Here is a 27,591-nt window from a genome sequence, read left to right on the forward strand (position 1 = left end):
TCTTCCTAGAATCTTCAGGATTGATGTCAAGCTCATTAATCTACTAAAGGCATATTTTTGTTTGTGAGAAATAGGTTTTTATTTCTATAACTTGACTTTTCTCTCACTACTGTGGTGTTTACACCTCCCCTGAACACATTAACTTAGTCACCCTGTCAGCATCTATCAGTGCTTAGAGACCCTGACACTCATTACTTATTTTTATATTTTGTCCTCCAAAAAATTATTATTTTTTTTACATGAGATTTGAATCTCCTGCCTGTCAAGCCTCTCAGACATCACACATTTACTCTCCTTTCTAGGCTGTTCTTCATTAGCCCAACTAAGTTAATTCCCTCAACTGTATTATTACTCTTCTCTTGGGCTTTCGTTTTTGCTTCCGAAAACTCAAATTTGCTTTGCATTTTAATGATCTGAAGCCTATTTCATATTTGTGTAATTTGTTCCCTTTCCATATCAAACAAGTTTTCATTACTTCCCAATCTTTTGATTTTGGTTTGAGTCTACAATTCCGGACATTTTCAACTATTCCTTCTCTTTTTATGATCCTCCCCACATTCTGTCTTCAGTAAGTTGAAGTATATTACAAATTCTTTGCTCTTTTTCTCAAATTTTCTCAAAAAGCTTGCATTCACTGCTCATAGGTCCACATGCTCCTCTCTGCAGATCTTAATTGCACATACTATTTCTACATATTATGTATGGTATTCTTAGGAACTTGTTGATTTCCTCATTTGAAAGGATATGAAGAGCATGCACAGTTCTTTTAAACCATTAAATGGTGGGTTTTATTCATTCTTTCATTTTTCCTTTCAGATGTGCTTTCTGAACACTAATACAGTTGAATCTGTTTACAGAAGTTATAGATGGTGTCAAAAGATATAAATGGCTTATTGTAATTTTTATAATGCTGTATCCTGCTTTAATAGTAACATTACATACATTAGAACACACACACGTATATACCACAATTAATAATGACTTCAGAAACCATTCATAACCTCTAATAAAATTTTACAATGATTGTGTCTGTAGATAAATATAATTTGTTATTAAGAACTTAACTATATGCTGACCATAATAACATATTTAAGTAGTGTCATATATTTTATTTAAGCCTTTATGAAATTTAGAATGTCAATAAACTCTTGTCAAAGAGTTTTCATTTAATTTATGAATGTATATAGTGCAATAAATTTATGATTGTCACTTATTTCAGGAAACTTGTAAAATAAGCTATTAAAATACTCAATTCTTCAAAGTAAAATTGAAAACAGGTTCTTAGACATTTTATTGAATAATTTTTAAAATAATAACTTCCAGTAATTCCAAATATTATCCTTCTTTGTACCATAATGTTTAAGGAAACACATTTAAGAATAACGCTTTTTCACTACAAGTTTATTTGCTGCTATGCTTTTCAGCTTCAACACCCATTGGGTGGTTGAACATAAAGTACACACCTTACTTCATAGGAAGTTTAGAGGAAGAGTGACCATAGATTGGCCTCACTGTGGCTCCATGCCCATCCCACTGTGATGCTCTTGAACTGCTAGGGTTTCAGTCAGCTTTTCCGCCGCTGTGACTAGATGACCCGACCAGAAACACTGTAGAGGAGAAAAAGGTTATTTTTTTAGATGTGTTGGTGTGTGTTTGTGTTTTGAATACAAGGGACAAAGTACCTTCTATTATTCAGAAGTCTTAATACACAGAAGGCTGGCTCCATTCCCTGGGGCTTCAGGTGAGGCACAACATCATGGCTAGGAGTGTGGTAGATGGAAGTGGCTGACTCTGTTATAAGGAAGCAGGAATTAGAATGAGAAATCTCCACTTGACAGATACAAATATATATCCCAAAGTCACGCCCCCCATAATTCCCACTTCCTCCAGCCACAGGCTACCACTTCAGTTATCACTCACTTAATCCAATGGGGATTAATTCACTGGGTTAAAACTCTCACAACCCAATAATTTCTCCTCTGAATCTTCTTGAATTGTCTCATATGTGAGGTTTTGGGGGATACCTCACATCCAAACCATAATAGTTAGCTACTGTGGTTCATCTTTTCCTCCAGCCATCTATCTCCAAGGGTAATATGGCTGCTGTAGTACCAGGCAATATATGCATAAAAGAAAACATCTTGTAATATTAAATCTTTTTTAAAACTGGGGGACTTTTTTTCCCAGAAATCATTTGTTGACTTCCATTCATGTCTCACTGGTTAGTATTGGATCCTAACTTGGCTCTAAACCATTAACTATTAGGGAGAATGAAATTACCATGATTGACTCTCTTAGTAAACCAGATTTTACTTCCACCTCAGTAGAGTGTAATTCTCTGAGTATGTGCCTGCATAGTGAAAAATATGTTGTTACAAGGTTCCATGTAGTCTCAACCAAGGGGACAGGCAGGATACATCCTAAGTGTCCTTAAATGGATTCACAGATTAAACAATTGTGGCATATAGAATATTAGTCAACCTTAAAAAAGAAGAAACTCCTGTGATTTCCAACAAAATGAATGAACCCAGAGGACATTAAACGACCCAGAGAAAGAATATATATTGCAAAATCTGACTTATATGTAGAATCTAAAACAGTCAAATTAGTAAAAGTGGAGAATAGAATGATTGTTACTGGTGGAAGAGAGGATATCAGGGAAAATTAGGAGATGTTGGTCAAAGGGTACAAAGTTGTAGTTCTATACAACAAATACTTTCTAGAGATCTAATGTATAATATGAGGGCTGTAGTTAATACTACTATATTGTACTTGAAAAGAGAGATCTTAAGTGTTCTTGCCACACACAAATGCGCTAACCATGAAAGGAGATGGATATGTTATCTTGACTATAATAAGCTTTTCACTATGTACATGTATCTCAAACTATGCCATTACCATTGTACACAGTGTGTGTGTGTGTGTGTGTGTGTGTGTGTGTGTGTTTACAAAAGAGGAAACAAGAGAAATTGTCTGCCCAGTCCTAGCCCAAAGTATTAAACAAGAGAATACTGGTTTGGACATTAATTATTACTTCTCTAAATTATGTTGATTCCCTGGAATGAATATACAGGACTAATTTCTTAAGCTTCGTAGCACTTTACAATATACTGGAACTTATGTAAAAAGAGCACAAGCCATATTAGAAAGCACATTCTCTTGGTACTTTGTCCCTTGTATTCAAAACACATATATGCACTAACACATCTAAACCTACACTAGGTAGAAAATCAAATACTGTACTGCACAGTGGCAGGGAGACTGAGGCAAGTGGACCTTATAATTTGGTTAGGAATATTTGCTCATAAACTAACATTCTTTTAAAGAGACACATTAAAGTGAATGGAGAACATATACACATTTCTAAAATGGCCTTTAGCTTGGAATATGTGTTGTATATTTTTTTGTTTTGTATGTGGTTTAGAAAAGAAAAAAGATTCAGAAGATTGAATATCTTTTTTACAAAGATATTCTATCTATAATGTATGCTATAATAAATATCGGCATCATGCCAATGAAGTGATGATGGCATCCTAAGACAATCCTAAATCTATTCAGAAAATAAATTTCTTGAATTAAATGATATTTATCATCTACTATGTGAAATTAAAATTTTCTATGCCTAACTAAATTATAAATATGAGTAACCTTCAGCCCATACCACACTTGTACTGTAATTCTAGGAACACAAATATGCAAATGAGTATAATATAATATAACATAACATATAACAAATATGTAAGTGAATATAACATAATGTATGTATGTAAAGAGAGAGAGGATCAAAGCAATTAAAAGGTTAAGGAATTATTAAAAAGATGAGTATATAGAATGCTTTAAGACAGTGTCATTTAAAACTAATTGTGAAGTGCAGATGAAGGAAACATAGCATTTTCAGCAAAATATAATGTTTCATAGGACTTCATGTAATATTCTATACATAGTAATAGATATGAGAAAAAAATTCTCAAGAGTGCAATGTTTTTGCATCCTTTGGAAATGGTCATATTGCTAATTATTTGCCTAAAACATAAGAATTCTCAATTTACAAATTGCATTTTCCTGACTTGTTCATGGAATATTTAAGATGTTTTCTTTTCTTTCTTTCTTTCTTTTCTTTTCTTTCTTTTTTTTTTTTGAGAAAAAGGATAAAGAAGGTTTATTGCTTTGCTAGCAAAGGAGAAACAACATAGGCACTCATGTCACAGAGGCTGTGGTTCTGCCCCTCAGCAGGAACTGGGGGGTGGGGAAGCTTTTAAAGAGGCAATTCAAAGGCTACATTCCACATGTTCTCTGTCTGGAGTTGTAATTCACTTCTTAATTTGAGAGTCATTTCTGATATCTTCTGGTACTATCCCCAAATCTGGATTACTTCATTCCTATAGTGGTGTGTACTCAAAGACAGAAAAAATCTGCCTAAAATGGGGAAGAAAGGTAATCCTATTTTCCCCTGAGATTAGGGACTGGGGAGAGATTAGGGAGGAACCAGGAGAAAGGAAGAGAAAGAAACATGTCTGTTTTAAAAATCAATTCTAGTGGCAGAGCAGCAAGGGCTATTATCAAATCATAAAGTGGAACACTGTTACAGTTCCCCACTGTGAATTTTTGTATTCCATTTCTATGGAAAAGTGGGCAATGACTTCTCCAAGTTGCTTTCTGCTAAAAGAGGACAACACTGAGGGAATTAACCAAAAGTCCTTATTTTCTATCAGGTATGGACAGTTAAGGATGTTCAGCATCATAGCAGTTCAGAGGTCCACAATGGCAGATGGCAGGTGACTGGACAAGGCATACCTAGGGCAAGGATCATGCTAAGACAACAGTAAACACGACAGCAATGCATTCCTTTTTTGTAAACAAGTAGCACAAAAGCAATTAGCATTTCAGCCAGTCTCTGAAAACCATGAAGACAGTAACTCATAATCATACCATGAAAATCAGATCAAGTTTATCAATGTAGGAGGTTAGGAAGATTTGTAGGCCTATGAGATCAGACTCAAATTAACTCAGGACAAACTTAGGAATCTAGAGTCCTCTGTGATCATTATTAGGCACTGGCACATAAGAACCATTCTTTTATAACCAGTTTACTTACTTGTGGTAGGGCTGACACAAGTGTACATCTTCAGTTACATTAAACAAACAAACAAACAAAAAATTCTTTTTTCTTTTAAATGGCCACGTAGGACTGTGCTTAGGCTATATTCTCCTTCCTGTTGTGTAAGACCAAGTTGGTTAAAACTGAGATTCCTCAGAGGTCACCCTTAGGGACCTGTGCAAAAACCTCTTGGCTCCTTTCTGTTTTTCTCTACCAGTGGTGCCATCTGCCAGAGTGGATCAGGGTCTTGTTGACCAGACTCTCTGAATTATATATCCACATTTCAAAAATTGTGTAGAGATTAATCTATTCCAACATTTAGTTGAGCATGGTAAATTTGAAAAATATCAGAAGCACTTTCAATTCTCCATGTTAGATCCACTGAGATAATTCTTCGAAACTAAATAACCTTTCAAGCTTTGGAAAAGGAGATATATAATAAGTAGATGTTAACTACTTGTTTAGTATGAGAGTATTAACAGATTTTGTGAAATTATTAATATGAGCTAGATTTTTCTAATATTATCTAATATCTTTTAGAATGCAAGTAAGGAATAACCCAATGTCCATTGGTAAATAAATAAAAAAAGTTCAGTGATGTCTTCTCACATTGAGTCTGTACAAAAAGCAACTCCTGGCTTGGCTGATTCATTGACCTTTTCATCTAATCAGGGCTTCATTATCTATCCCATCTACCTTCAAGCTAATGCTTCACAGTTCAAAGATGTCCATGGCATCTCCAATACCATACTCTCACAAAAACATCCAGAAGCATTTGCTTTCTTTTTAAAAGTGAGGAAAGTCTGTCTCAGAAGCTCCCAGAAGAATTTATCCTATATTAATTGCTCCCAAATGCACACATTCAAACCTGTGTCTAGTTCTGATGCTGAGCCATCATGATGAGCTTATGGTACTTGTGATTCACCTCTCAGGTGGGGCCTGGAGCCTCTCAGAGCAGTATAGGTATATAGTAAAATAAGGATTTGATTAGGAAAAAGGAAAGATTTGTGGCTCTTGAGAAGGCAACTAGCAGTTGTTGCAGCACAGTCTTTATGTTTCCATTTTCTTAAAAATTATTGCAAAGAGCAGCAAATGCAATGTATAAATAATGTGAAATGCAATGTTACATGTAATACTGTTTTTGAAATGAGCATCATACATGTAAAAGAGAGTGAATCATTTCTTTCCAAAAAAAAAAAAAAAAAGTTCAGAGGAATGATAACAGAATACTTGAGCAATCTTTCCAAACTATTAATTTGAACCTGTTTCCATATGTACAAAATAGACACTAAGTAATAGTACCAACTCGTAATGATGTAAGATTTTATGCATAAAGAGCTTAGAATAGCATCAAGTGCTGAAGACGTCTTATGTTTATTACTAACTAACCATTGTACCAGCCTCATAGAGGGGAGAATCTTCCCTACAAGAACATAATGTAGCCTGTGAACACTAGGAAGTCCTTGCTGTTGTTGTCCTTGGGTACAGAGAATTAGAATGGTCACTTTCACCACTCTTTGGTTTGAAAAAAGTGGTATTTAATACAATTTATTAAATATTTACATTTATTAAAATTTAATGCCAATTTGTCCTATTTCCTCCCTTCTCTCATACAAATAACATGATAATATCTTTTAAACAGCTGTGATGATTAAAGTTAGTAAATAAATGCATTTCGAATTTATGGAAAGAGAGAAGAAAATAAGAAAAAAAAAAACCAAATAACTATGCTTTTATAAAGCAAAATTGAAGAAACCGTCTTCCAAACAGGCCAATGACATTGAGATTTGTGAAGAAAAAAAAAATTCAGGGTGGAAAATATGGCAAATGAGCTATAGATATGTAGATACATCTTAAAATAGCAGTTTAGAATTAGCATTGAACTTTGGAAGCTTCATCTATTTGTGTGGTGAGAATATGCTCCCTGAGGAATTGTTACGTCTACTGAGACCTGATTATGAGAAAAATAAGCCATTTCTATATTATATATGGCTTCCAATATCCCCCATTCCTGTTATGCCCCAAGTGTACCTAGCACACTAATCCCTTTCCTTTCCCTGCTTTCTATGACTGTCCACACAATTCATTCTGAACCTTTGCATGTTGTCTTATGCACTTGCAATACTAATTGAATGTTGATTAATACACTATCAGTGTCTCCAGTGGACACAGAGAAATTTTTTCATCAAAATGAATGAGCCCTACTAAATCACATTGAGGCAATTATCCTTAAGGATGTCCCAACTGAAGATAATTTACTGTGTAGTATTTTATCTCCATCCTTTGTAAAAGCAAATGCAGTACCTACTTCATAATTATTCCCCCCATGTTTTTCATTAACCTAAAATGAAAGATCATATATACAGAAAAACAAGGTGAACTTTCAATCCCAGATCAAGGCAGGATAAAACTCAAGAAAACAAATAGTGAAGATAATCTCATCCTCCATTCAAATAAAAATAGTAAGCTTCCTAATTCAAAACATCTGTTTGAAAAAATCTTTAAAATACAGAAAGCTACTGTTAATAAGCACACATGCTTACAGACACACACACACACACACACACACACATACACACACACCCTATTGTAGTAAACACAAATAAATTTCTATAATTGCAAACCACTTTCTCCCAGTCCTGTACTAGTGCTTTTTGTCATTTGATTTGACAAGATACCACATATACAAATTTGAAATAAAGCAAATGGAAAATAAATTATGACTCTTTATCATTTCTTCTGTTAGTATTTATGTCATGCATAAAAATTTTATATAGCTCCAATTGATAGTCAATTCCAATTCATAGTTTCTGTCAGAAATTGATAAAATATATTTTATGAAATGTTCATTACATTACATTCAAATTTTCTTGTAGAATTTATCATGTAGTTTTGCAATATACAGAAGAAATAAAAGCAAGTACTTTGAATTCAGATTTACAAAACATAATAACAATATATGAAACAGACTTGTTCATTTATATGTAGGTCAGACATTTTTAAAATATGTCACCTCAAGCTCATCTGTTTATAATTATATGCAGAACTCTAAATTCAGCAGTAGGAAATATATGGTCTAGTACTTGTATTCAGAGTCCCTAAGACCACTCTTAGCTTCAATGATTTGTTAAAAGTACTCACAGGACTTAGCTGACCTTTGAGGCTACCTCTTTCTCATGGCTATGATTTATTAGAGTGAAAGAATGAAGAAAAAATCAGCAAAAGGAAAATATGTAATGCAAAGTCCAAAGGAAACTAGGTATAAACTTATCAGAATCCTCTCTCAGGGGAGTCACACTAAATGGGCTTAATTCCTCCAGCAACCCCTTAGGACAACATGTATGAGGTGCTTTCTGTCAGAAAGCTATTGAGACTTAGTGCATAAGGTTTTTATTAGTGAACTGGCCACATACATATTCTCTGCCTTCCATGAACCAAAATTTTAGACTCCCAGGAGGAAAAATGAGCATCATACATGAAAAAGAGATAATCATATACTACATTGCTTATTTGATGGTGAGCATGAACCACATTGTACAAGCACTTTTGGTGTAGTCACCCCTTTTATCATTTAGAAAATCATGCTCCTGAGATTCAAGCTCCCCACTGCAGACAGGGGCCAACTTTGCAACAGTCCTTTCTCTGGATAGCAGTCTTAGTCCTGCTATGCTAAATCTTTTCTGCTCAGTAGTTAAAAGCACAGTTTTGTAATCCAATGACCCTGGGCTGATATTTTACATTTTATTACTTCATATTAATGTGACCTTGAGCAAGTTATTTAAACACTTTGCACCTCAGTTTTATCAACTGTTAAAACGCTTTAATTAGGCAATTATCATAGGAGTGCCATGAAAAGTATATGTAATTAAAGCATGTACAATTCTTAACACACTGTTTACAAAGAGTAATGCTCAATAAATGTTGATGACTAATATGGTGTATGGCAACTGCCTGCAAAAAGCTTGGAATAGGATGCATGAACAAGATTCATAAAATATATAGAAAATAAATGCTCTGTGTGTGGTGTGTGGTGTGTGTGTGTGTGTGTGTGTGTGTGTTACCAACTGTAAATGCACCAAGAGTGTTGAAAATAGGCAGTTTTATAATTTAAAAGAACTCACAAAATATTTCTTGCTGAGATAAATGAGCATTCTTTTAAGTGTTATGAAGCTACAGTAGTAAAAGATTGTTGCTTATCTTTCAGAAGACAAGGACCTAGTTGTCGTCTGGATAATAATATTGTTATCCTCGTGCCACTCCCTGACAAAGTCCTTCTTTACAGTTTCATGAAAGTGGCTGTTATTCTTGAGAATAAAATTCTGAGAATGAATTAGAAGGATAAGTGTGAATTAGAAGGATAAGTGGCTAACCGGGTCTGGTGGCACAGGCCTATAATCCCAGTTACTCAAGAAGCTGAGGCAGAAGGATCTCAAGTTCAAGTCCAGCCTGAGCCACTTGGCAAGATGCTCAGCAACCCTGTCTCAGAATTAAAAAGCAAAAAGAATGGGGGGATGTATTTCAGTGATAAATCACCCCTGGGTCCAATCCCTAGTACTAAAAAAAAAAAAAATCGGGAATCGGGGGGATAAGTGGTTAGATAGATCAGTCTTAGACACAGCCTTACTACACTTTTATGAATGTTCTTGGAAATAAAAGATTATTATCCTGGTACTCTTGCACACCTTTTGGGGGAATTCATTCTTTTCTTGTAGCTTTGTCTTTCTAATTAATATAACAAACTCAACATCTACTAGAATGTAGAGAGCTGCTGGATGGTGGTGTGTTTTGCATTTAATGTTGAATGACTCCTAATAATAAACATTTAGAAATTTTTTTAAAAAAAAGTCACTTTTACTCTATATTATAAATTTAAATTGCCCTCAAAACTATTACCAAATAGAAAGACTTTATGACAATTTATTAGCATTAAATATTGAGGAGGAAAGAGCTTCAGTTATGTTTAACTAGATCACTTATAAAGCATATCTCATTTTGCTAGAAAAGGAGTATAGTTGACTTGTATAAATACATCCTCACAGGACATTATTTAACTAAAGTACACAATTAAAAATAAAAGCATTTGTTAAAATTAGACCTCTCATTGGATCTTTTTAAAAATTTATCCTAATTAGTTATACATGACAGTAGAATGCATTTTGGTTCATTGTACATAAGTGGAACACAGCTTTTCATTTCTCTGGTAATATGCAATGTAGAGTTGCAACATATGTGCAGTCATACTTTACTGAAGCCCTTATAGAAGTTATAGAAGCATACTCCTCAAAAGAAAAGAAAGGAAAAGAATTAACACTGTTAAACATTTTCTTTAGTGGCTACCCTTAGTTAATCATAGTAATGAGGAAGAAGCCTTGGTGTGGTTATCCCAAGCTAAAGATGTAATTATTCATCATACATTGCAAATTAACTTATGACTCATAACTACATTCAAATTTTAATTTATGTAGTTTAGACCAATACATTTATACAATATTGTAATTGATTATACCATTCATCAGTTTGTTAATTATTCAGCTACCACATAGAAAATGAAGTACATAACATAAATAATATTGAGAATACATTGTTCTAGTCCAAATAATTAATAAATAACTTTAAATCTATTCTGAATCTAGTATTTATCGTATCATCCATCATAGTTCTTAATATCACATTGATTATTTCCTCCTCTGTACAACAATGTATTGAAGACTGTAGTTGTGTTTTATTTATTATTTTCTTCTTGATGTGATTCAACTGGTTTTATACTAGAAACTTAAGAAATGATGCACTGAATTGATTTCAGTTAAGTTGAATTGAATTGAATCAGTTAAGTAATTTTCAGAAAAGAATTGGTGTGGAATATCATGAAACTGCCACACATAAGTTTAATAATTAATTATAGCCAATCAATTTATTGTGACTCTTCCTTCCTCACAGAAAGTTATTTTAATTTATTAATATGCTTTTCAATGAAGATGCATATTTCCTAAATCATAGAGTGGTATATTACATATAATATATATGTGTATAATTTTTCTTCTTGTCAGTTCTTCAAGGGAGTTTTATGACATTAGGTACAAAATTCTATTATTTTCACTTGTGCATCTTTTTAAAACAATTTTCCTCCAACTTGTAATCACAGATCTGTATTTCATATGGTTTTATAAAAATTTTAATATTTTGTAATTTATTTTTGAGTTATCTCTGTCTAAAATTATGCATCATTCTTAGTCATTGTGACATATTAAATCTCATTAGACACTGATGTTTAATTTCAAAATTATATTTAAAGAATAAAAATAATATTTATATAAGGATGAAAGAATATGGACATATTGATGAGTGAATCTCTGTGTGTCTTAAATACTATCCATGCAGAAAAATTTAAATGCAGAGAAACAGTACTTAGCAGATTTGTAATTTATAGTATCACTAAAATAATCCTTTTTTAATCTTTCTAGGTCAAATTTAGTCTGAGTATTTGGACCTAATGTAGTCTTTTTCTCTTTAAAGTGGTATCCCAAGTTTCAGATGATGTATAATTTTAAGTTCAAAAGGAAATGTCAAAGCAAACCATTTACCCATTGACAGGTCCTATAAAATAATATGAATTTTCACTGACTTGAAGATGAGCTCAGTTAAGTTGTACTGGTGTTTTATGATACACCAAGACAAAAAAAAATGCTGTACACAAAGTAAATCACAACACTTTCTTAATATTTATAATTTTTATAACACAAAAAGAGCTTTTGTAGACTTAACTAAATCAGATTATTTTAATGATACTAATTGTTTCTGAATATTTTATACCTGTGCACACATACACCCATGACATATATTTTTTAATTATACGTTAAATAAGTTGGGTAAGCCATTCTTAGAATTTTTTCTCATTTAGTATCTGAGTCAGTTCTCAGTGTTTATGTTTCATGCATAAGATTGTTCTGTTTGCTGGTGAGGCAACTATACACCATTTTTCTAGAAATTTCATTTGAACTGCTACACCCATTCTGTAAATTTTGATGCTGCTACTTTCGTTTTTTAAAAATTAGTTCTTTTTAGGTATACATGACACTAGAGAGTATTTCAACATATGATACATACATGGAGTATAACTTATTCTAATTAGGATTCCATTCTTGTAGTTGAACATGATATGGAGTTATATGGTTGTGTATTCATATATGAACATAGAAAGGTTAGTCTGATTCATTCTACTATCTTTCCTATTCCCATCCTCCCTCTCTTCCCTTTATTCTCCTTTGTCTAATCAAATGAACGTCTATTCTCCCCAACTCTTTATTGTGTGTTAGCATCTGAATACCAAGAAAACATTCAGCCTTTGTTTCATTTTACTTAACATGATAGTGTCCAGTTCAATCCATTTACCAGCAAATTCCATAATTTCTTTTTTATGGCTGAGTAATATTCCATTGTGTATATATACCACAATTTCTTAATCCATTCATCTGTTGAAGGCCATCTAGGTAGATTCCATAGACTTGCTATTATAAAGTGAGCTGCTATAAGCATTAATGTGGAAGTAATAATGTAGTATGCTGATTTTAAGTCCTATGTGTATATATGGAGGAGTGGGATAACTGAATCAAATGGTGGTTCCACTCCAAGTTTTCTGAAGAATTTCCATACTGCTTTTCAGAGTGGTTATACCAATTTGCAGTCCCACCAGCAATGTATGAGTATACCTTTTCCCCCACATCCTTGCCAACGTTAATTTTGTTTGGATTCTTGATTGTGGCAATTCTGACTGGTGTAGTTTTGATTTGCATTTCTCTAATTGCCAGAGATGTTGGACTTTTTTTTTTCTGATGCTGCTACTTCTTTTATCTTACCAGAATGGGTCAACAGAAGACATTTCATGTCTTCATGGTTTATTTTTATATATTCCTTTTCAAATGCTCCTTAAAATGATTAATTGAACTATTAATCATAGTTCTCTCAAGTCACAGGAGATAATAACCAAATGCAAACATGCATAGGCCATGATAGCTACATTACTGCCTCCGACTGCTAACTGATGAACAGAGATTGGAAGAAACCATCAAGTATAAACCATTCTTGTTACTAAGATAATATGATGTGAAAACAATTGGTATTTTAGAAGCAGTGATATATGGTATTAAAGAAAAATCATTGTTGCACATAATTAAAAAACTGAGCTCTAACTAATGGCACGTATGTGTTTGTATACACACATTATTCTTTTATTCTACAATATTTTTATGAGTTCTTTTTAGTTATGCATGACAGTAAAATCCATTTGACATAATTATAAAAGTATGGAGTGTATCTGTTCTAATTCAGTACCCAGTACCTCTCCTTCCCCTCCCCTCTCCCCATTTCCTGCTCTTCTCTTTATTGAGCCTTATGCCATTTACCCAGTTACTTTTTTAAAATAACTTGTAGATATACATGATGGTGAGATTCACGTTCACACATGTACCTAGGAAAGTTATGTCAGATTCATTCCACTGTCTTTCCTTTTCCCATCCCCCATGCCTTCCCTTCATTTCCCTTTTTCTACTCTACTGAACTTTTATTATAAGATTCTTACACAGACAAGCCATTTTCATAATCCCTAGATTTTTATTATATAAACTTACCTGCATTTTAAAAGACAATTTAGATTTCTGAGCTATGTTTCATTTAAAATTTTTTCCACAAAAGTTGAATAGTTAGGGTCATAAAAATTATCAACACTTCTAATTCATTATTTCATGTGCTTTCTTATATAGAGTTATAAATAACCCATCAGCTGAAAGTGGTAGCAAATGCCTGCAGTTTTTTTTCCTTGAGAGGCTGAGGCAGGAGGGTCACTGGAACACAGCCTGGGCCACATAGAGACCTCTATCGCAAAACCTCTATCTATTTGTGAAGTTTTGAAAAGTCCTCATTTTATTCCATATGAACTAATTTTTTCCTTGAATCATTAAAATATGCTTTTTCAACTTTCAAAATTAGCAACTTTAAAGTATCAATAAATGACACCTAACTGAATATTTCTTTATCTTCTCTGTACTTTAGGTCCCATCAGCAGTGTTTTGGTGAATAAATATGGCAGCCGGCCAGTGGTGATAGTAGGAGGTTTACTCTGCTGTTTGGGAATGGTTTTGGCCTCTTTCAGTACCAGTGTAGTAGAACTTTACCTCACTGTGGGCTTCATTGGAGGTAAGCCAAGTTTTGTTTTTAGCTTTTTTTCTTAACATTTCTGTTGTTTCAAAGTTCTGCAAAAAGCATGAACAACAAAAATACTTATTTTTTTAAATTTACTTTTTAAAACCATGTTATTTTAAAGTATTTTTATCTGATCGTGCATTTAACTACTAACTACTTTAGACTGGCCATTTTATTTCAAGAAATGAAAAAAGTTATTGTACACGTTAACTTTCAACTCTTAAAAGTAGTCACTTAACTATTAAAAAACAAATGGCTTTGAATTATTTTCACTTGACTTTTTACTCTTCAGACAGTTGAGATGGAGTTGAGAAAAAAAAAACTCTCTGCTATAAATAAGTTTTTTATTTTTTAAAAACTTATTTTTTTTTGTTTTTATTACTCAGAGTATTTGACTTACCACTGATAATACGTTAAAACTTGTGTGAAAGAGATATTTTCTGTATGCGCTGATTGAAATTCAACAATAAAATGACTGTGTCTGCTTTCTGATTAGTGGTAGAGCTTTTCAGTCCTGTCCTTTCTCTTCCTCACTCAAATGAACCTGTTTAGAAGTTCAGTAAGGCAGTTTGCCACAACACAAACATGCTGAATGGCACACTGTCACTTGATTATCATGGTGCCACATGCAGAATAGCTATTGACTCTAAATAGAAATTGAACATTTAAAAGCACCACTTTTATATGCCTGAACAATAAATTATATTTAAAAATCTACAAAGTTTTAACAAAAATTATCTTCAATATATTCAAGAGGCTGAGTCTTCCCTTATGCCTAGAGATAATAAGTAAGCATTTTTGTTTTATAATGATCTGAGATCAGTCTAACCTGCAGTCATGTATCATTTCATGGAAAAAAAAAAGTATATTATAGGCCATAGTAATACTAATGTTAAAACTCTTCTCTTTGCAGCCTGTCCACTTTTCCATGCCTTTGTGATATGGCAAAACACATTTTGATATTTTAAATGGCAACTTTCTTACATCTAAGCATTGTCACGATGAAGAGAGCGCCCTTTGCTTTGTGCAGACTATTCACTATATTGAATTTGATCATGAAATGTTAGGATGGGCCTTCAAGTGGGCATACTTAAAGATAGGATGATTACATCATCCTGTATCAGAAATACCTATTACACTATTATTATTCTAATGTGTAATCTCATTCCTTTGGGCCTTGAAGGCCTTAGTACTTCTAGAGTTGATGCTATATACATCTATGAGGGTTTTACCTTGTCATTATCAGCTAGCTTGGTTTCTGACTTTGATTTACAGAAAGCATACAGCACTAACTTTTAAATTTGACTCAGCACATGCATGATGTGTGATCAGAGATAAATTAGCCTCTGTATGTCTCGGTCTATAAAATAGGGCTAATAGTTATTTTCCCAGGGATTTGTTGAACAATTAATGTGCAAAGCGAATACATTGTACTTTGCAGAGCACTCAGCATGTTGTTATTTATAAATAAATATTAGAAAATAATACCAATTACACTACCATGTGTGCAATGTCATGAAAGTTCTTTCTAGAACTTGACTTTGGCAAAAGACTTTTTGTTGTTGTTGCTGAGTGTGTGCACTCTCAGGAAGTCTGTTTCCTTCAGCAGTGGCAAACAGATAAGTTACGGAGCCAGATTCAGATCAATTGATTTAAAGTCTTGTGTTCACTGTACCATGCCAGAAATTGTTAGCCTGGGATAAGAGCTAAAGACAAAAGTTCCAGGCGACAGAATGGGAGGGAAATGACGTAAGATAAAGAAACTCTGAAACACAATACGTGGATTTTAGCTTATGTTCTTCCACTTACAAGCTATTTGATCATAGGCAGGTCAGTTTTATTATTTATGAGTGGGATATAATTACACGTACTCTGCATATCTCACAGGTAGAGTTAGAGATCATGCTGCTCTGTTATTCCCCAAGGCATGTTCTTGGTTCTTTCCTGAGCTTTTAGAGATGCTTCTATTCATATAAAATGTCTGTTTGAAAGAGTTGGAGTAAGTATTTGTACTTAAACCTCTAAGTCCCAGAACTTACATACTTAACCACTTTACAATACTGTTTCAATTTAGGTAAACTGTAAACATAGAAAAATGCTCACCTCTCTAGCCCCTAAAATAACCGAATAATGCCTAGGGTGTGGGGGTGCAGGGGAGAGGTACTTCACATGAATCAATTTTATGCACTTTCAAAAGTACTTTATTCATCAATAGTGCTAAATATTGCTTCAGTGGGACACAAAAGCTAATTCATTTCTCAAAGGCAATAATACACTGCCAAGGAGTTCCCTACACTATGGGAACATGGGCTCATAGAAACAATCAGCTTATATCCTTGAAATAAAAACATATTTCAAGTAAAGCAAAACAAAACAAAAACTTCTTTTTTATTTAGCACTTGCGTATCTACATACATTAAATTTGGAATGTGAGGGATATAAAGAATGAGATTAATCACTTAAATGTATTACTCTTTTTTATTATTTGCATAGTATTCAAAGAAATGCCTCTGGGGTATTACAAATTTTTTTTACAAATTATGAGCATTTTAGCCTGTCCACATTTCTTCAACTCTGAAAAGACAAAGTCTTTCCATTTTTAAATATCACTTTTGTCCACACAGAAGAAATCTATGTATTTGCAAATAAATGTATATTAAGAGGAAAATGTTAATTTATCTGTGGAATTAAGTGATTTTTAATAAGATCTAAATTCTGTCCTCCTTTCCATCGATCCTGTGATTTTTCATACATAGGTGGAAGTTCTTGGTTTTATATCTGTGCTTTAAAACATCATTTGAAGTATACAGTTATGACAACATTTTTAGATGTGTACAATTACATTTATGCTTATAATCCTCAAAAATTACTACCTGCTGCTGCATTTTTCGTTCACTTTTCCCCACTTGAATATGCCTTCCAAAAATAGTTTCTTATGTGAGTGGTGTAATATGTCTGTGTTTTCTTTTTTCCTCTTTTGTCTTGTTATTTTTAGGTTTAGGTTTAGCCTTCAACCTGCAACCAGCCTTAACCATAATTGGCAAGTACTTCCATAAGAAATGACCCATAGCGAATGGATTGGCCATGGCAGGGAGTCCTGTTTTCTTAAGTACATTGGCCCCTTTCAATCAGTTCCTTTTTAATAGTTATGGCTGGAAAGGAAGCTTCTTGATTTTAGGAGGTATATTTTTGAATGTCTGTGTGGCTGGGGCCCTCATGAGACCCCTTGGCCCCAAACAAACTACTCAGTCGAAAAATAAGATTAGCATAAGAGCAGAAGATACAGAATTGAAGAAAATCCAACAGAAGAAATCGACATGGAACAAAATTAACAAATATTTAGATTTCTCCCTTTTTAAGCATAGAGGATTTCTGATCTATCTATCTGGAAACGTCATCATGTTTCTGGGTTTTTTTGCCCCTATTATCTTCCTGGCTCCGTATGCTAAAGACAGGGGAATAGATGAGTATTCTGCAGCTTTCTTGTTGTCTGTTATGGCTTTTGTTGATATGTTTGCCAGGCCTTGTGGAGGATTAATTGCAAACTCCAAACTTATCCGTCCCCGAATCCAGTACTTCTTCAGTTTTGCCATCATGTTTACTGGAATCTGTCATCTCTTGTGCCCGCTGGCACAGAGCTACACGAGCCTGGTAGTATATGCAGTATTTTTTGGCTATGGATTTGGGAGTGTTAGCAGTGTCCTCTTTGAAACTCTCATGGACCTTGTTGGAGCTTCAAGGTTTTCCAGTGCAGTGGGACTTGTCACTGTGGTAGAGTGTGGCCCCGTTCTTCTTGGCCCTCCTATTGCTGGTAAGAATATTTCTCATCAAGAAAAGCAAAATAAATTATGCAAATATTCATTAGCTAAGAAGTTCTTTACAGTAAATCATGTGCTTTCAATAATACTAATGGCCGAAAAAGACTGTAGGGGGATTAATTTTTATATTTTATTACACATTTTAAAATTTCAGAATTAGTTGATTTTATACCTAACTCTGTTTCAGAACCTGGACCTATGAATTTGAGAACTTAAGTTAGATTGGTAATTAGTTGCATAATTTTCAGGACTTCTATCCTGATTAGTTGTTATTTTGTGCTTTTAGGAATATAAAAAAAAATGTGACTTTAACATTACTGATCAGATTTCTGTTCTGCTTATATAAAAATGGGTACAAAATGTAAAATCGTGTCCTGAAAATTTCAGAATTTGTTTTTTAGTATGTTATATTTATTTGTAACTAACTGCCACGGAAGCCATACCTTTATATCACTAACATATAATACAGGGATAAAGAAAAATCCATTGAAAGTTGTTCTTTCTACTAGATAGTTTATGTTGCGTATTTACAATTGATAAGGATTACCTTTATATTTTAAGATTTGAAATATTTTTAAAGATGTCTATAAAAGTGTCTATGCTAAATTAACTCAATAAAGAAAGTAATACAAGTTTAGTGTACCACCAACAAAATTGAGAAGTTGGTCTACTATTAAAAAAAAAGAAACAAAGAAAGGTAAAATAGTCATCACAGAAGTATTAGATTTTTGTTGGACTTCCTTGTCAGTATTTTATGGCTTCCTTTTGAAATACAGTTAAGAGTACTTTTGAAAGGAAATTATATTTAGATTGAATCATGCTTCTGAACCCATGATAAAGACACATGCCTAATTACATTCTGACATTAAGACTTGTCTAGTCTTAGATTTTAAATGTTGTTAATATTAAATTATTTTTTGTAGGACAGACTTTTCCAGCAACTACTGTATGTTATTTTGGTCACTGCTAAGCTTAGATTCTTGGCCTCCCCCAAGTGCACAGTCAGGTTAAATGCAAATTTCCCCATGTATTTAGTCTGTTGTTAAACTGCTTTCTGTGTGTCATCAAAGAACCGTTTAAAAGTGGAGACATTCATGTTGAAAATGTTACTCTTAATGCCCTCATTTACTTTTGTCTTTCACTTTTTCACTTGGTTAGGAGAGCAATAGAGCTGGCTGTAATATCTTAGTGGTGTAATTGTTGGTTTTTCCTATCCTCTAGTATTTAGGGCAGATTTTAGGTAATATGTTTCTCAGTATGGATATAACACAATATCCAAACAATTGTTGAAAAAGGGTGAAAGCCATTAGGTCTTGTTATTTATCAGCCATCTGATTTTCTTACAAAATAAAGCACAATTGGACTATATTTTCATATGAAATTGATTTGACCAAATGAATTTTAGAGTTTATGCATTAGCATCAAATTCTAACTATCAAAAGAGAAAAATTATACATTACCATGCGTGGTGATATGAAAAAAATTAAGTCTAATCAAAGACATAGTAGATTGGCTCTAAGAATTTTTTAAAAAGTGATATGATTTTGCCACTTCTGCACATACTAAGAACCTGCATCAATATATTTTTAAGGCAGTTTCAGTTACTCTGAGTGCCTGTTGCATTAATACTGGCAAATCATCATGTCATTTGACGCTGATTTGACGTAATAGATCTGGAACTCATTGTTGAAGCTCTCAGACTGTAGCATAGATATCCATTTTTTAATACTATTTCTGCCTTGTGATACTCCTTGACTCTCAGGCCGGAGTATCCTTTTTAGTATTTGATTACTACTGAAAATGTCTGGCACATAGTAAGCACATAGTAAATACTTTTGAATATTTGGTGATTTTTTTCTGACATTCTTGCTGCTGCTGCTGCTGCTGCTGCTGCTATTAGCCCTGGTAGTAGACCAATGAGAGGTAGGGAGTGTGTGGGTTTTATTTCTATTGATTTTTTTTTCAGACTGATCTTTAAGTTTTATACTCATAAAAAACTGAAGCTTTAGCTCTGGAAATCATATCTGGTTTCCTGATGCTGAAAATTTCCCAAAACACTTAGAAAGTACAATTATTAACTAATGAGGCCATGGGTCTTATGTTTTCATATTTATATTGACTATCACACAGACAGAAATATTTGACTAAAATTAGAAAGGAAAACAAAAGTTATATATACATATATAACATTTTTGTTATATATACATATATTTTGGGCCTACTCAAATGAGCTCATTCTAACATCTACCTGTTTAAACCAGAGAATTTTATTCAAATAGATAAATATTATAAGTACCTAAATTTAAAATTGAACCTTTGACTACTTTTTAGTTAGAATGCTAGAAACTCTTGCTAAATAGGCTGACTTCAAGGGTCTATATTGGAATCACTTGGAATGCATGTGATAAGTAATATAGCTTTGTACACACTGAATTTGCTGTTAATAATTATTAAGAATTAAATGCCTTCATGAACAAGAGGAAAACTAATTACAAGCTGAAGGATTTTTAAGTCAATAAGTCTTCAGCTTATGTGGTACCAGCCTAGTTCTTCAAGGATCTCAATAATCAAATTGAACTAATGGTTTCTTCCTGATTAGTTTGGCATTGATACTGTAGACTTAGATAAAGTAAAAACAAACAAACAAGCAAAAAAACTGTAATTAGACTAAAAAGTGATATAACACTTGAATAAGAGTTTACGTGAAACCATATTGTAGAGTTGTTATGAATATGAAATTCAACGGACCTCAGAGTCCAAATTCTGCCGCATACTAGCCATGTAACCAGATTACTTCATAATAAGGATCAAATGAGATATGATAGATCAAGTTCTTAGCCTAGAGATGGAGATAGGGAGCCATTTAGTAAGTTGTAAGCCCTGTCAAAAATAGTATGAAAATCTTTGTGTCTGTCCTAAAGACTGCATTTTTTCCTCTTTATTGAAGAGAAAATGAAGTATGGGAAAATGACACAATCTTGATGGGCATGCTATAAGTAAATAGATAAATATATCCTTACTTACAGGAATGAGTTAAAAAATATATATATTTTTTCTGGTAGTTATCAGTACACAAACACATATATACCTAATTTGTCTTAGTTGTATATTTTTATTGGAAGGAATAATTTTTAATAAATTTAATGCACTACTATTATAATGATCTAAATTTATGTACATGCTTTTATTAAGCTTATATAGACATCATAACCTAGAATGCTTTTTCTTTGTTAAAGTCTTGTTTAACATTAATTTAAATAAGAGGTGTGTAATTTGTCTAGAGAAGAGTTTCTTTGATATTTTTTATCATTTAATAACTGTTTTATATGTCATCCTAAAAGATGTTCTTTGTCTCTTAGGTAAATTGGTGGATATAACTGGAGATTATAAATACATGTACTTAGCCAGTGGGGCTATTGTGGTAGCCTCAAGTATATGGCTGCTCATTGGTAATGCTTTAAACTATAGATTGCTTGCAAAGGAAAGGAAGAAGGACAAGGCAATGAAGAAGCAAATGAACACAGAGGAGTTCAGAGAATCCGAACCCTTGAGCAATGCTAAACAGGATGAAGTTACTGTCAAAATGCCAAAAGGAGAGAGTGCGCCCTCAGAAAGAGAAACTAATATTTAACAAGAATCACACCTCTGATTTCAGTATTCATGACTTTACTTAGAAGTTTGCTTCTGTTTTGCAAAATATTGAAAATGTTTTTAGTTGAAACAAGCAGCCACAGATAAGAATGGAAATGAGATTTTACTCGATGGCAAATTGTAAACTAGTTCCTAAAAATTTGTTTGGATAGTTAAATTTTGAGGTTATGTGTGGTGAGCCGCTTCTGCCGTTTCTGCAGACTATGGTCGCCATTACAAGATGATGCTGGCTCCGCTGTGGTCTGTGACAAACAACTCCTTATCTGGGAGAGTTGGCACATGATTTTTCACCACCCTGTACACCACCCTGTGAGAAAGCTCCACGCGGCAGCTTTGCATTGGGGCTTGGGATGCTTTATTAAGGCTGGGAGGGGCATCAGAGAGAGAGAAGAAGAAATATCAGGGGCCTGAATAAACTGTTGAAAGAAGATTCCGAGTTGCATCTTCCTTGCGGGCAAGGGGTCGCGACAAGTGGTGCCGAGACCCGGGAACCAGAACTTTCAACAGTCAGGGGTGGTGCACCGGTTAGTCCCAGGTAAGTGGGATCCGCGATCAAAGCGGGGTTAGTCCCAGGTAAGTGGGATCCACGATCAAAGCGGGGCAGCTCCTCTCTAATGAAAGAGAGAGCCTTACATTTTATTGCAGCTGCACTGTGTACTTTCGCTCCTACTTTCGCTTTTGTCTTCTGTGTTTTTTTTGTTGTGTCAGTTTGCTTTTGTTTTTTGTGCTTCCTTTGTTGTTGTGTCATGGGTGCCGCATCTTCAAGTCCACTTCTCCTGGCCCTAGATGGCCTGTTATGTTCCAAGGGACTGGAAGTGAAACATAGTACTTTACAGAGATTTTTACAGAAGATAGATATCGCTGCACCGTGGTTTGCATTTTCGGGCAGCCTTACTGTGCCTAGTTGGGATAAATTAGGCAAAGATCTTGACTTTGCTTCTGAGCAGGGCATATTAGAGGGTGGGGTGATACCCCTTTGGAAAATGGTCCGTGGTTGCCTTACAGATGGTAAATGCCAGGAAGCTGTGAGTGAGAGTCAAGCTATTCTTGAGCAATTGCATGAGGAAAAATCTGAAGGATCATGTAGTGAAGTGGCAGAGACTATTAAAAGTAACAGTAGTGAGAAGGCAAAAGAGCCTGAAGATAAAAATAGGAGAAGGCTCTACCCAGACTTGACCGAATTAAAAACGCCTGAGAACACAAGTGACTCAGAGAGTTCTGAGGACCTTGATATATTGTTACAACAACTACATAAGATAAAAATGAAAAAGAAGAAAAAGGAGACACAGGGCACGCAGGCCTACTGTAAGAAGGGGAAGGGAGTTAACATTGGTCAACAAAACTATGAGGAGGAGGAGGTAGAATATCTAGAAGAAGATATGGTGCCGATTGCCCCACCTCCGTATGTGGGGGGGAGCCAAGGTTCCGGGAGATCTTTTCATGCACAAGTTTGGAGGACAGTTAATACAGATATGGGACTTGCATACCCTGTATTTCAGGACAATAACAGGGGAAGATATCATGAGCCTTTAGACTTTAAGATAATTAAAACCTTGGCAGAATCTGTCCGCACTTATGGCATAGATGCCGCTTTCACTCTCACTCAGGTGGAGGGACTTACTAGATTTTGCATGACTCCCTCAGATTGGGCTAGTCTAGTCTGCGCTTGTGTTTCCCCAGGGAAATATTAGGAGTCCATAGTTGGCTGTTTAATGTTTCTGGCAGTACCCAAGACTTGGAGCGAGGTAGGAGACTTAAAATTTCTGCAAATAATTCACAATTATCTAATGCTACATTACCCTCCGCAGCAGTCTGTCTCCAATCTCCGTTCCTGTTTCTTTTGGCTAATGATACATCCAGGGGATGCTTAATTGCTCTAATATTACCTGTTATTTGTCTGAGTGTTGGAATGGATCCTGGCCTATGGCAGTGGTTATGAAAATTCCAACTTTTGTCCCGATCCCGGTTACTGCAGATCCAGAGTCATTTCCTATTGTTGAACTGATTAGAGCCCGTAGAGATTTTGGAATTACGGCAGCCATAGTGACAGCTGTGGCGGTATCTGCTGCTGCAGCAGTTATAGCTGGAGTAGCCATGGCCAGCCAGGTACAAACTGCTGCCACTATTAATCAGGTTATTCAACAAACATCCACCATACTTGAATCTCAAAGTAGAATTAATCAACACATTTTATCTGGGATTCTGGCTGCTAATCAAAGGATAGATCTGCTTCAAGCTCAAGTTGAGGAATTGTCTGACCTAGTACATTTGGGTTGTGTTGATCAACGTGCACATTTATGTATAACCTCTGTCAGATTTTATGATTCCAGAAATGCCTCCCGCATCATCGGGGAATATTTATCTGGAACCTGGTCCATGGAAGCAGAAAACTTGATCCAGTCTCAAGTAACTCAGATAGCTGTTCTGAATAGCACCCGTGTCGAACCAGTGACTTTGGGTCAATTCACCAGTTGGCTATCCTCTGCCTTTTCCTTTTTTAAGGAATGGGTGGGGGTAGGCATTTTTGGTGCAATGTGTTGCTTCGGTATGTTCCTCTGTTTGTGGTTTCTCTGTCACCTTAAAGCCCACAGTGCTCACGATAAGGCTATGATCATACAAGCTCTTGCAGCTTTAGAAAATGGCAACTCACCTCAAGTCTGGCTTTCGCATCTTAAACAGTAAACCTTTGACATGGTCGTTACACCCCAAGTTATTATAACATTGCACTGTGATCAACATGACTTTCCTTGTTATTCTCTTAGTGTTGGAAAGCCCTTGCACACTGCCGGTCTTACTGCCATTGCACGCAGATGGGTTTCCACACTAGTGCTTTTCTATCGTCTTAAAGTCCGTGCCTTTCTTTCAGGGTGCTGTCAACTTGTTTGTCGTTATAAACAGCCACAGTTCAGCCTCAGCTATCCCCCTTCGTCCACCATCGTCATGATACAGGATGCGAGGCAAGGCACTGCACTTGAGTGATCCTTCACGTGGACCTCAAGGAGAGCATGTCCTATTGCATGCGGGTTAGACGCGTCCACGCCCCGCCCCACGAAAAAAGGCGTCGGCTGATATGGCTTCAGATCTGGGGAAGGCGCCTCCTTAGGACTGAGTCATACTATGCAGCCACTTCTGCACAGTGGGATAGGACCTCTACTCTCACCTGTATTGTTTTAAGAAAACAGAAAAGGGGGAACTGTGGTGAGCCACTTCTGCTGTTTCTGCAGACTATGGTCGCCATTACAAGATGATGCTGGCTCCGCTGTGGTCTGTGACAAACAACTCCTTATCTGGGAGAGTTGGCACATGATTTTTCACCACCCTGTACACCACCCTGTGAGAAAGCTCCATGCGGCAGCTTTGCATTGGGGCTTGGGATGCTTTATTAAGGCTGGGAGGGGCATCAGAGAGAGAGAAGAAGAAATATCAGAGGCCTGAATAAACTGTTGAAAGAAGATTTCCAAGTTGCGTCTTCCTTGCGGGCAAGGGGTCGCGACAGTTATGCATACAAAGAATCCATGCAACGAGTTTATTTCCATGCTCAACTCAGAATGTGGTGGTTGAAATACAAATTTTAAAGTCTTCCAGGCAGGGAATTCTAGTGTCCATTATAGAATGAGATCTAAATCTCAAACCCTGATATAATTACTTAAAAAGAGAATCCCATAAAAAGCCCTCTTCTCTTCACATTTCATTTTTTATTTTATATTAAAATTTAAAATAGAGGAAAAAATTATTTTTCTCCTCATACAACTCACACACAGAGAGACACACACAAATACACACATGTTCATAAACATATACACTCATGTACATACCCACATGAACACAGAGTATATAGAGAACAAAAGAAAATAAATAAATTTGAAAAGGATATTATCATAGTCACTTATTCATTTTTTTAAGTAAAAAAAAAGTCCATAAAAACAAAAAGAATGTATATTTGCATACTGTTTTACAATATGGATTTTAAAGATAGGCACATAGATGAAAATGAGGGTGGTCTTAATTCAGAAATGTAAGTGGCTGCTATTTTAAAAAGCACTTCTGTGTATAAAATAAGTCTGAGAAAAAAGAAAGACTCCATTTTATACCATTACTTTTGCGCATTTTTAGACTTGACTAATCCACACCCAGGATTTCTTTGAAGGGGTGTCACTAGTGCCTGGTGCTAGAGAATAGAGCCCTCAAATAATTTTCAGAATTCTTACCTAATATATAAGTCAAACTAAAGATCTGAATGACAACTAGCAATGAGCTATATCCATTAATTTTAACAGGATTTTAGTTTTTAATCCACAAATTAAGAACCAGGGATTTCTTTTAACTAGGCCTCAATTTAGTTTCACCGTCATACTGAAATATCAAAGAAGAATGAATCTGAATCCTAGCTGATAAGTTCATAAACAGACCAAATCCTAATTTTTTTCCAATCCTTAGCAGTGATCTAAGGTTCCTGTTAGGCGCAATCCATGTAGTATGGCTAACTAAGATTGTGAGATCATTTTATTGAGCCTTCTAAACTCTCTTCTAAATTTCCTTCTTTCCAAAACAAACAAACAAAAAAATAAAAGCAAGATCAAAGCACAAACAGGTCTTTTCCTCAGCCACTGAAAATGGCTATAGGAATGGTAGCTCTTGAAAATTTTGCCCTCTTACTTACTTACACTATGCTGCCTGTGACTATAAGCAGGAAACTATTTTAAAAAAGCCCTAGAAGTATAGACTGTGTGGCTTGGAATTGTGAGTATGGTTAATAACATGATTGCAAGAACCTTGACAGATTGCAGCACAGGTTAACTTAGCAGTTTGTCATTTTCCTGTGTGAAAACATCTGAGAGTCTAAATTTCTCTTTAATACAGGCACATTTGGTAGTTCTGTGCTTTCAAAACTACAAATATCATAGCTAAAATGATAAATATTTACACCTACAAATCTAAAGATTAATATTCTGATTAATAAAAAGCATTTATGATATTATTATTGAAGTAATATCACCCTTCATATGTCCAAAAAACTTGTTTTTCCTTTTCTTTTTTTTTTTATTGCAGTAGAGGCAGGTGCCATTCTTATTTCTAATGAGACTGTACCTGGACACCATACTTTTGTAAGAATTCACATTAAGGATTTGATCTTTAAAATTTTTGCACTCTTTAAGCATTTGGCTCATATTTAGGGAGTGACATAAAATCTTTTGTTTTCATTTCACATTTGCTTTTTTGCATATGATAGGATGTTTATATTTTTCAAATATTGAATAAAACAAGATGTGCCAAGATCATAGATAAATAAATGAAGAAAATTGTGACATTATATGGCTGTTTTTCATTTAGTTTCACTCAATCTTGATTCTCAAATTAACTAGTTTTATATTATTAGTGCTTTTGTATTCAATTCTAACTCATCCCATGAAATGCAACATGGTTGCTGTGTAGTATTTCTCCAGTTATAAACACTTCCGCAAAAATACCTTGCATTCTCTGAAAATACACATCTAGACTAATACAGGTATCAGACCCAGGAAGGAATAATTAACAAAGTAATGATCTTGGAGTTTTGGTTCTTAGAACCACATCCTTATCACCAGCTAGTAGAGACTTTCTGTGGGGTGCATTGCATTCCATTGCCTTCTCCATGGGAAGAAGTTTATTTGCCAACTGAAGAGTCAAGTCAAACCAATTTACACTTGCTTTGCTGCTCTTTGGTTGCCTTACATTATCTCTTCATATTTAACATTGATTATATTAATTTTTTAGGGGAAAAAAGGAAGAAAATTTGCTGATTCAAAGTATGATGTCATATATATATATATATATATATATATATATATA

At 34.6% G+C, this 27,591-nt stretch overlaps 1 protein-coding gene across 3 annotated transcripts in view; it reads left to right on the forward strand.

Annotated features, from left to right (window-relative positions):
- Slc16a7 (solute carrier family 16 member 7) overlaps positions 1-21,926 on the forward strand; it is a 70,659-nt gene extending 48,733 nt beyond the window's left edge. For 2 of the 3 annotated variants that reach the window (XM_058583462.1, XM_046457776.2), the window contains exons 3-5: positions 14,144-14,287; positions 17,289-18,104; positions 21,471-21,926. In XM_058583462.1, the coding sequence (XP_058439445.1) occupies positions 14,144-14,287; positions 17,289-17,356 (212 nt within the window). In that variant the 3' untranslated portion in view covers positions 17,357-18,104; positions 21,471-21,926. The remainder of the gene's footprint in view (positions 1-14,143; positions 14,288-17,288; positions 18,105-21,470) is intronic. The other variant, XM_046457778.2, reaches the window with a different exon arrangement.
- The last annotated feature ends 5,665 nt before the right edge of the window (positions 21,927-27,591 follow it).

This window comes from Marmota monax, unplaced genomic scaffold, assembly GCF_021218885.2.
Source record: "Marmota monax isolate L192 unplaced genomic scaffold, Marmota_monax_Labrador192_F-V1.1 WCK01_AAM20220418_F8-fsc00939, whole genome shotgun sequence".
NCBI classification, from domain to species: domain Eukaryota; kingdom Metazoa; phylum Chordata; class Mammalia; order Rodentia; family Sciuridae; genus Marmota; species Marmota monax.